General features: G+C 33.8%; 1 protein-coding gene across 6 annotated transcripts in view; it reads right to left on the bottom strand.

Annotated features, from left to right (window-relative positions):
- The window catches only part of LOC126890664 (laminin subunit gamma-1-like), a 260,245-nt gene that overhangs the window by 45,122 nt on the left and 202,821 nt on the right, over positions 1-12,302 (bottom strand). For all 6 annotated transcript variants that reach the window (XM_050659781.1, XM_050659784.1, XM_050659782.1 and 3 more), the window contains one exon: positions 9,425-9,870. In XM_050659781.1, the coding sequence (XP_050515738.1) occupies positions 9,425-9,870 (446 nt within the window). The remainder of the gene's footprint in view (positions 1-9,424; positions 9,871-12,302) is intronic.

The following is a 12,302-nucleotide window of genomic DNA, read 5'->3' as shown; positions in this document are numbered from 1 at the left end:
TTAAACATGTTTTAGACTATTTCATTTTCTTTAAAATTGTGTTTTAAAGAAATCATATAATTGTACATATACAAGTTAGGCTATATAATTAACCGCCAAAATTTTGCACCATCAAAAATTATGCCATTTTGTATTCACCCAATTTTGAAAAAATGTGAAAACGTTGAATTATCCACGTCCGTCTGTCCGTCCGTAAACTCAACTCCTCTGTAATTATACCAGGTAGAATGACAAATGAGGTATCGAATGAAAGCTTAATCCAAGGATGGTACTAAATGTGAGAAATTTGACCTAGGACTTCCGGTTTTAGAAATGCAACCGGAAGTACTGTTTTAAAGTCACCGGAATAGTACAAGTGAACGAGAACAAATATATACTTCTGGTTTCATGACTGTCTGTCCGTCCGTCCAAGAATATAACTCCTCCGTAATTATACCAGGTATAATGACAAATGAGGTGTCGAATGAAAGCTTAATCTAATGATTGTACTAAAGGTGAGAAATTTGACCAAGTACTTCCGGTTTTAGAAATGCGACCGGAAGTACTGTTTTAAAGTCACCGGAAAAGAACAAGTGATAGATTATTCGACGCGCCTTCGCAAGACGGGAACATATATATACTTCCGGTTTTATGAGTGTCTGTCCGTCTGTCTGTCCGTCCGCGAATATAACTCCTCCGTTATTAATACAGATAGAATAACAAATGGGGTGTCGAATGAAAGCTTATAACTCAAGGATGGTATTAAAGATGAGACATTTGACATCGGATTTCCGGTTTTAGAGTTGCAAGCGAAAGTATTGATTTAAGGTCACCAACATAGTATAAGCGATAAAGCCGTCCATCTGCTACGGGATCGCAACCAATGGAGACAACAAGTTAACAATATTTAGAGTTTCACCACGACCTGACAAGAGCTCAAGGAATGAGGAGAGAATGACACACAATACGTGGAGCCTTGCGTTATCATGCATTAAGATGATATTTATTATATAAGGTGCGAAAGAACAACGTGTTCAAAGAAACAAACAATTTCTCTAATGTACCTTTCGCTATTTAAATAGCCTCCACGTAGGCACCAACTCCGTTCTTGCCGTCGAGGAAATTCTATCCAAAATCAAGGTGTTAAAAGAAGTTTGAGTAAACCTTTGCCTAAAAGTGTAAATACCAATGAAAAAATCTAAAATAAAGATGTGTATATACTTACACATATTTACACTTACACCAATAATAGCACACGTTAGTGCCACAATTATAGAAAAAGAACTTTCTGTAATGCTGTTCAACCAGAATACCCATTGGGAACAATATAAAAACCAAATTAATGCAGAAATTGACTTAAAATATCATTAAAAACAAAAACAGAAATTGAAACTGCAGTAAATCACTTAACAAACATCATCCACACTGCTGCGAAAAATGCAACACCAGAAATATCAAATCACAAAAAAAATCAACACTGCCCAGTAATAATAAAAAAGAAAATAGCTGAAAAAAGAAAACTCCGAAGGATTTGGCAGCGTAATAGACACCCGACAAACAGGAGAAATTATGACAAAGCCTTTATAGAATTGAAAGAGCTTATAAACAATATAAAGAATGCATCAATTAACGAATACTTAGAAAATCTGACAGGTACAGAAGATACAGACTATTCGTTATGGAAAGCAGTTAGGAACTTAAAAAGACAAAATGAGCAAACTCCACCAATTCGTAAAAGAGATCGAACATAAGCACGCACTGATGAGGAAAAAGCAAATACCTTCCAAGAATATCTGGAGGAAGTCTTTCAACCTCTTCCATCGCAAAATACGCCTGAAATAGAAGCTAAAATCAAAGAAACTCGTGGAGGTCCACATCAAATATCCCAAATTCCAAAACTCTTCAAAGTCAAAGAGGTACATGAGACAATTAGAAGAAACTTAAATCCAGATAAGGCTTCAGGGTTTGATCTGATCAAAGGCCGTCTTATTAAAGAGCTCCCAAGAAAAGGGATCGTGCTATTAACAACAATATTCAACGCAGTGCTACGATTAGGACACTTCCATGCCCAGTGGAAAGTTGCCGAGCTTATACTTATTCCGAAACCTGGAAAACCAATAAATGAAGTAACTTCATACAGACCAATCAGCCTGCTGCCCGTCTTTGGTAAACTCCTAGAAAAGCTACTCGTAACCCGACTGACTCCCATAATAGAAGAAAACCACCTGATTCCTGAACACCAATTCGAATTCAGAAAGGATCATAGCACAATTGAACAGATACACAGAGTAGTGGACGAAATAAATGAAGCATTTGAGCAAAAAGTTACTGCACGACTGCTTTCTTAGATGTGAGTCAAGCCTTTGATAAGGTTTGGCATGATGGATTACTGTTTAAATTAAAAAAATCACTCCCCACACACTGTACATTATTATGGAATCCTACCTAAAAGAAAGATATTTTACTGTAAGGTACGGACAGACAACATCAGAAATCACATTGATAAAGGCAGGGGTACCACAGGGCAGTGTTCTTGGTCCACTTCTCTATCTTATGTACACAGCTGATCTTCCAGTAATAGTATGGTATAACTAGATACAAACCCAGACATCCAAAGTGAAAGTTATGCTCCAACACCAAATTGTTCTATATGGTCCACATAATGTTCAGAAAAAAGTCACACCAATTTGAGCGTCGGGTTTGGGGAGGAGAGGGGGGAGAAATCGGTAAATTCGTAGTTTTTTAAGTTTTTCGTCAATATTTCTAAAACTATGCGGTTTAGCATGAACAACCTTCTATACAAAAATGTTCTACATTAAATTTGAAACAAAAAAGGCTCTATGCATAATCCTTCTAAAATGAACGTAAAAACCTCCACATTTCACAATCCGTAACTCTGGAACCTTTGATTTTATAACAATTATGTATACGACCTTTTTTGTTTTAAATTGTATGTAGAACATTCTTGTATAGAACATTGTTTACGCATAAACATAGTTTTAGAAATATTGACGAAAAACGTAAAGAAACTACTAATTTACCGACTTCTCCCCCATCTCCCCCCAAACCGGACGCTCAAAATGGTGTAACTTTTTACTGAACATTATCTGGACCATATAGAACAATTTGGTGTTGGAGGAAAACTTTTACTTTGAATGTCTGGGTTAGGCCTTTTTTTGGACCAATTATACTATACTACCTCCGTAACTTTGGAATCGTTCATTTTAGAAGGATTATGTATAGGGCCTTTTTTATTTCAAATTTAATGTAGAACATTTTTGTATAGAACATCGTTCATGCTAAACCTCATAGTTTTAGAAATATTGACGAAAATAGTAAAAGACTACGAATATACCGACTTCTCCCCCTCCCCCCCCAAACCCGACGCTCAAAAAGGTGTGACTTTGTTCTGAACATTATATGGACCATATAGAACAATTTGATGTTGGAGGATAACTTTCACCTTGGATGTCTGGGTTATGTCATTTTTTGAATAAATTCTATCATACTATAAGCAATCAAACAATCACAGCTTCCTTTGCAGACGATAAAGCGATAATGGTTAAACACAAAGACCCAGTCATAGCCGCAAGAATTCTCCAACGACATCTAGTGAAAATTCAGGACTGGACAAGAAACTGGAGAATTATCAACGAAGTAAAATCAGTGCAGGTTACATTTACCAAATGCAGAGGTACAGTGCCATCTGTTACACTAAATGGACAAGATCCAGGGCCCCCGCAACGCTGATTGGCGCCCGCGTGCGGGACATATTTTAGCGCCCTTTAAATCTACTATACATGGTGAGTGGGGAGGAACGCACCAAACTTTAAACTGTAGAATATACGTAAAGATAATCAAAAATAACTCATACGTTGTTATTCGATAAACAATAATATTTTGATATTTCAAAGTTTTCAAACAAATTTTATACAGGGTGTCTACATAACTAGGAACCATATGGGAAACTGTTTTATTATTAATTTTACGAGAAAAAGTTATTCTTCATAAAAAGTTCTGCATTGTCTAGAACTCAGAATGCAACCATCAAATATCAAATTTTATGAATCTTATACGAGGTATGTCAAAAAATATGAATTTCGGTCAAGAGCAACGTACGTTTATTTTTCAGAATATTGAAAAGTTGTTATGAAAACTTGTTCAGCGTTAAAAATTATGTTTCTATATGCAATTACGTCCTTCTAATTGAAATGAGGCCCTTAGAATACAAGGAGTATAAGTGACAATTTTAGAAAATCAGATTGTAAATACAAAAATGGACTCCCAAACACTTATAAAACATGGTGGCTTCAAACTTTTTACATAAACTAACAATAAAATGATCAAAAATGACATGCCATTGAAAACATGCTACAGTCGGAAAAATGAAAGAATACCCATAAACGAACATATAAAACACGCTGTATTTTCCTGTCACCGTGTCACAAAGAAAATTGCCCAGCGCAAGTACATGTAATAATTATTATTACATGTACTGGCGCTGGCCAATTGTTTGTGTGACACGGTGAAAGGAAAATACAGCGTGTTTTATATGTTCCTTCATGGGCATTCTTTCATTTTTCCTACTGTAAGTAGTTCCTATATACCTAGATTTTTAAAATTTATCTAGAACTTTGAACATTGTTTTCTCAAAACTTGTCACTTATACCCCTTGTGTTCTAAAGGCCTCATATATTGTGATCTAAAAAGGCACTTTACCTTTGATCGAAACTCATATTTTTTACATATACATATCTCATATTATAAAATTTAAAAAAATTGATGTTTTGATGGTTGCATCTTAGATTTTAGACCATGCAAAGCTATTTTGAAAGACCTTTTTATCGTACAGTAATTTTACTTTTCAACAACGCCCTTTTCATTTATTACAAATAATGTTATAATTCTTTTATTATTATTAATTAATTAATTCAATAACAATAAAAGAATTATCGCATTATTCGTACTAGATGAAAAGGACGTTGGGTATATTATGTATTTCAATTAAAAGGATATAATTGCATATTAAAACATAGTTTTTAATTAATTCCAAATAACTTTTTCTAATAATAATTTTCGATATTGTGAAATATAAGGTACTCTTGATCGAAATTCATATTTTTGATACTCATAAGATTGACACAGTTTTATATTAGGTTCCATTTTAGTTTTTACACTATGCAAAGCATTTTATGAAGAATAAATTTTTTCCGTAAAATTAATAATAAAAAAGTTTACCATATGGTTCCAAGTTACGCAGACACAATGTCTTAATTATTTTCTTTTTTTTTTCGAATAAATTGTAAATTGTGGATTTTATTAGAGGAAATCTGATTATAACTATTTAAAATGAATTTTTAGGTTTGTTCTAGCAAACTAGTCAGAAACCGTCAGCAAACAGTTGGTCAGTGACAGAACATAATACAGTCACCAGTGCTATCCCCTCTACTCGCGCTGGTCCACTATTCGCTGATGGTTTCAAACCGTTTGAAACTGATGCTAGAACAAACCTATTATTATTCTATGCAATGATTTTGATACTTAACATTTTCACAATTAATTTAATTTCCACACCACTTAAAATAACAACAAATAAAAAAGATTGTCCAATATTTTTTTACACGAAAACAAAAGTTTAAAATCAGGGCAGAACAAACCCAACGGATATTGCAATAATACCTAGTCGTAGGTAATAACTATTAACACCAATATAAAATAAAATTTTAAACTTTTCACTGCAGGAAACCACCCCTTCACCAGTAACAGTAAATAATGTTTGTGCCTAATAAACGCATAGACGAGAAGGGAAAAGATACTCAAGTCAAATACATAATCATAATTCATAGAATATTTGTTTACTTAAGGGTAATTATCATAAATTCGAGTAAAAGATTGACTTTATATGAGTAAAACTGCTTGATCCAGCAAGTTGTGTTTTGTTGGAGTAAAACTGCTAAGTTGCGTTTTGTGGGTGTTAATTTATGTTTCTACTCGTCAGGGAGTGTGATTTGATGTTTATTTGACTATTTTGAGTGTCGCTTTATTTTACAACGCGGGCTCCAGACTCTCGGCGAAGTTACTTCGCCAAAGTTGACGGAAGTCCGAAGTTCCTCTCTACACACTCGTTCTACTTCGCGAGGAACACATTCAAGCGGTGCGATACCGACAAAGATCCCTTTGACTCGGACGCGCCATACCGACAGAAAATGGAAGTAGAACGAACTGAGGCAAAGTTACACAAGGTGGCCGTCTACACTCTCGTACTTGTTCAACCTCGGTGAGAGTGTGGAGCACGTATAAAATCGATTTGTTGGTATGCCAAGCGTAATTCAATCTACTTCAAAGAGAAAAATTAGGAAGGAACAACAAAATGTAATATATTTTTGACGAAGTAAGTTCAACATTTCAGGACGGGAATAATGATGTTTTCAGTAATAACACAATATTTGATTTTTGAGAGTTCTCTAGCAGTTCATGAAATAATTAAAATTGTATATAAAAAATGATTACCTCATTTAAAATAAATATTTCTTATTTACGAAACCTTCGGTTTGGCGCCCCTTTGGGGTTACGTCCGAAGGGGTTGCACGCCCGGTTACGGGGGCCCTGACAAGATCTGCCTCAATCTGACAGCGTCAAGTATTTAGGGATGCACTTGGACAAAGGACTGACCTGGAGAAAGCACATTTTTAACAAAAGAAAACAACTTGGCTTGAAACTCAGCAAATACTACTGGCTATTGGGAAGACAGTCAAAACTTAATTTAAAAACAAATAATTGGTGAATAAAGTAGCCTTAAAACCAATATGGACATATGGTGTACAACTATGGGGTACGGCTGCAAACTCAAACTTAGAGATATTGGAACGCTTCCAGTCGAAGGTACTACGGACCATAACCAATGCACCTTGGTTTATACCAAACAGAGAAATCCGTGACGATCTCCAAGTAGCCACAGTAAAGGAGATAGTAAGTGAATACAGCAGCCGCTATTTGGTAAAATTAGAAAACCACCCAAATAATCTTGCACTGAACCTGCTAGATAATAGTGAGCAGACTCGGAGACTGAAGAGGCACAAAGCACATTGGAGCTACCATATAGGTTCTAAGCAGCAGTGAAGTGAAGTGTAGTGCAGTGCAGTGAAGTACTTACCCTTACAGGGCACAGTTCAATAATTTAAGAGACTAGTGGAGCCTTTGTTATCACTGGATAACAAATCCAAATATATACATACACCCCTTTGGACAAACAACAAACATGCTTATAATTTTTATGTATTGATTGCATGTAGTAAATATCCTATAATAAAAAAAACATTTACACTTACATAGTACAACTATAACTCATTTTTGTCTCTGTTCTCACAAGTTTTAAAACACAACTTAACAACCATAACCATAAGTAAAAATGACAACAACACAATCTTTAACCACAGCCGCCATATTGAATAATTTTTTTTATATCATTGGAATGCCCAATCAGAGCGAACATATAACGTACCAGGACCTCGATTTTTGACCCTTCGCTTCGTTATCGAACGTATTCGCTTCGTATCTGTTTAGTGTACAGATAGCGAATGATCGGACCTCGATTTTTGACCCTTCGCTTCGTTATCGAACGTATTCGCTTCGTATCTGGTTAGTATACGAAGCGAATACGTTCAATAACGAAGCGAAGGGTCAAAAATTGAGGTCCTGCTTGTAGGGCTAACAATTTTTGATGAATTCGATCACATTTACATTTACATTTACTTCCAATATAGTCCAGAGAAATAAGGTTTTCCTCGTGACACATCCCCCTCCAGGCCGAAACCAAATTTTTTGAGTATTATGGACATCTATATTATTAACCTATATGTTTCCTGCAGCCGATTTTCATGATGTACATAGTTATAAACAAATGAAGATCGAAAAACGGTAAATTATCGCTTTTTTCGTCTATTACCAAAAAGTTAAGCACTTTAAACAAATTTGAGAGTAAGAAACTCATAAATCGTATAAAAAACTTCAATATGGCATTCGCTGAATATGTCCAACCTTATTGGTTGCTTAGAAAATTGCAAAATAAATCATAAATATTGAGTTTTTATAAATATTCGTAACTTAGGTAAAAATTAACTTAGAATCTTCTTATTACGCGGAATGCCGAGACTTCTTGTACTTAAATTATATTTTAAATTTCAAAGCAATTGGTCAAATAGTTTAAAAGTTATTTAATTTATTTTTCCCAAATTCATTTTTTTTGCAACACTATAAGTCAGAAAATTATGAGGTTACAATAATACTTCGGACAGTTTATGAAAGAAGAACATTTATACTATTACCTTAATTAAAAATAAATGACAAAAAATAATTTTAAACAGTGTAAAATTATTTTGCAAAAACATGTCCATTTTTTGCTTACTTATAAACAATTAGAATAACTTTTTAACCGTTACCCGTAGAAAAATTATTTTTTCATATTTAGAAAGACTGAATTTTTATACACATTTAGAAAGAAACACAACTGTTCTAGGACATTTAGGGACAAAGTTAGCCCCCCCATTTTTTTAATTCACATGTTTTTGCAAAATTATTTTGCAATATCTATAATTATTTTTTGTCATTTTTTTTAAATTAAATTAATACTGTAAATTTTCTTCTTTCATAAACTATCCAAAATATTTCTGTAACTTCATCATTTTCTGACTTACAGTGTTGCAAAAAAAATTAATTTTGGATAAACAAATTAAATAACTTTTAAACTATTTGACCAATTGCTTTGGAATTTAGCGTGTAATTTAAGCACCATAAGTCTCAGCATTCCATGTAATAAGAAGGTTCTAAGTTAATTTTTACATAAGTTATGAATATTTATAAAAACTCAAAATTTATGATTTATTTGGCAATTTTCTAAGTAACCAATAAGGATAGACATATTCAGCGAACGCCATATTGGAAGTTTTTTATACGGTTTATGAGTTTATTACTCTCAAATTTGTTTAAAATGCCCAATTTTTTAGTAAGAGACGAAAAAAGCGAAAATTTACCGTTTTTTGATCTTCATTTGTTTATAACTATGTATATCATCAAAATCGGCTGCAGGAAACATATAGGTTATTATTATAGATGACCATATTACTCGAAAAATTTGGTTTCAGCCTGGAGGGGGATGTGTAACCAACACGATATTTTTTTTCCTTATTTCTCTGAACTAATAGCAACATTTTTCCCAATCGCGCCTAAAAAAGTATAACTTCAATAAAATAAAATGTAGCGGAATCCGTTAATCCCTTCACGAGAAAGTCAACTACCAAAACGAGTATAATTTTTGGTGGTGCAGAACTTTTGCCGTTAGGTGCCTAATCTTTATTTTGAATTTTTTAACTTGCTCTAGTTACGATTTTATTTCCATCTGTAATATATTTATGTTATAGATGGATATTAAATTGAACATGTTGTATACCTGTGTTGAAGGCAGTCTGTTTTGTTGGGAAAATATAGTATTCGTAACAGACTCCCCATTACCCTCAATAATCACATCGGTAGCTGAAGGAACTGGTCTGTTATCCCCAATCCTCAACACGAATTCCAATACTTGATTATAAGAGGCCCGTTGGTCTCCCAAAAACCGATGCGGTGCTACAAAATACACGATATCTTCGCCTACCGCTCTCACACCCACACTTTGGGTGAAAGAATCGTATTTTATGGTTGAAGGACTTCCATAAATATCTTCCGATGCCCACTTTTCGTTGTTTCGTGAAAATGAAGACTCGATGGCATATTTGGAATAACCTATAGCAGATTTGCAACTGGAAGAATGGCCGTAACAGAAACACGGAGTGCATCCGAATGGGTTGTCGTATTGAAGGTTGAAGTATCCTGGTTTGCATTCTTGACAACGTTTTCCTAAATATATTAAAAACATTAGTAAATAAATTAGCAACTATAATGGAAATGTAAACAAGAAGTTTTACAAAACTATGAAATAATTTTTCATTTATTTAAGATATTTTCAAATTAAATTCGAATTAATTTCCATCCGTCTGTAGAAGCAGTAAACATTGCCATTTGCTGGCTTTAAAATTTGCTGAATGAAAGAGATTTAAGACTAATAACACACTTCTATTACAAACAGCGAGCAATAGTAAGAACTGAAAAAGAAACATTTGAAGAAATGGAAATAACGAGAGGAGTCAGGCAAGTCTGCATACTATCACCTCTATTATTTAACGCTTATTCTGAAGAGGTAATGCGAGAAACTCTGGAAGATGAAACAGTCGGCATAAGGGTAAATGGAGTCTTAGTTAACAACATCAGATATGCAGATGATACAGTAATAATGTCCGATAGTTTACAAGACCTGCAAAGACTCATGAGTAAAATAGTAAGGTGTAGTAGGGAGTACGGGCTCTCTCTAAATATTAAAATGACGAAGTTTATGAAAATCAGTAAAAACAACCTTAATACTAACGAAATCTTGATAGTAGAGGGCCAGCAGATCGAAAGAATAAAAAAGTACACTTACCTAGGAACACTTATAACAGAAAATAATGACTACACTGCAGAAATCAAAGTCAGAATCGAAAAAGCACGTTCTAATTTTATAAAAATGAAAAAGGTCCTATGTAGCAAAGATTTAACATTAGCTCTTAAAGTACGCCTACAAAATGTTACGTATACAGTGTACTTACTATGGAGTGAAATCATGGACGTTAAATGTAGAGACAATGAGACGACTTAACGCCTTTGAAATGTGGACATATAGAAGAATTGTGAGGGTTTTCTGGGTAGATAGAGTTACGAACAATGATGTACTGAGAAGAATATTTAAAGACAAGGAAATTGAACTTACAATTAAAGAAAGAAAACTACAGTATCTCGGACATGTGATGCGGGGCGAGAAGTATGGCATCCTGCGACTCATAATGCAAGGAAAGATAGAGGGCAGAAAAAGCATCGGAAGAAGACGAATTTCATGCCTGAAGAACCTGAGAGAATGGTTTGGATGCAGCTTAAAATAACTATTTAGAGCTACTGCCTCAAAAATTAAAGTAGCTATGATGATTACCAAGCTCAGTAGCGGAGATTGCACCTGAAGAAGAAGAAGAAGGCATTAAAATCACTTCTCGCCTCTGCTTGGAATTGAGATGTGTTCGATCAGTTCAATCGTTAAAAACGATTGATCTATGAAGGTATATGTTGTTTTATTTTATCACACCATTTATTTAACACTCGGCATATTTTTTTCAATAGTGACCCATGAACTTATAAATATTCTAATTTTTTTTTTGGATTTGCGATTTAGTCCAGTTACCTGAGACATCATCAGGAGCTTAATCTGTTGAAATGGATATTGTAAGGAAATATAAAAACACAAAGTCAAGTAAATCGATGTCTTTAAAATTTAGTGTCATTAATAGAATCAAAATTCAATATTTGAGTGTTATTCTCTGAAATAAACATCTTACCTTCCACATTTTATTTACAGTAACAAGTTCCTGAATATGAGTCACATTTTGGGGTATTATAAGCAGATCCCATTTACAAGCAACTACAACTTTGGCAACCATAGTGGGAAAAATAATGAAAATTGACTTCACATCGGTTACATTCTTCTCCGATTACTCCAGGTAAACACTGGCATTTTCCTTCCGAATTACATTGCAATGTTCTGGAGCCAACTGTCAACAATCACATAGAGTGCAAAAGCCATCGTCCCTCATGTAACAGTTGTCCCTGAATTTTTCACAATTAGCGCCATCTCTGTTGTGGCTCATTCCCAGGCAACCAAGTGACGTCAATAACGTCGAGGAAACGTCAACTTTTGGTTGAATATATACACGTGTTTGAACATTACGTCGTATAAACGTCTTTTGTAGGTGATTTTAAATACGTAAGATTAATGACGTTAAAATACGTTTAAAAACACGGTTTTATTTCAGACAGCGTAAGTCTGACGTCACAAAAAAGGGAAGAGCTTAACGAGTTAATTCTTCTAATGTAATGTTGTATATTTGACGTTTATAAGCTTAAATTGTCATAAGAAATTTTTAATTTATGTTTACGTGCTTTGTGTGCTAAAATGAGACTTCATTTAGATTTTAGTTGAAAAAGCGTGTTGATTATTAAGAGATTTTTATTCGTTTTTCTAAAGTGAGTTAGTGCAATAGTTCTTCTTGAAAACGGTTTGAGGTTATGTGTTTTGTTTTGTTTTTGTACTAATTATGTGTTATCGAGTTTAATTAAATTAATTTGTTAATAAATTATTTATCAGTTTATATGTTGTTTCATTTTTGACACAGAAAGTATACCTAGGTATATAAACAGTGAAAATTTTA

The sequence above is a fragment of the Diabrotica virgifera genome, chromosome 8 (assembly GCF_917563875.1).
Source record: "Diabrotica virgifera virgifera chromosome 8, PGI_DIABVI_V3a".
NCBI lineage: Eukaryota > Metazoa > Arthropoda > Insecta > Coleoptera > Chrysomelidae > Diabrotica > Diabrotica virgifera.
The sequence above is the reverse complement of the archived record's forward strand: the minus strand, read 5'-3'. Positions and strand labels throughout refer to the sequence as shown.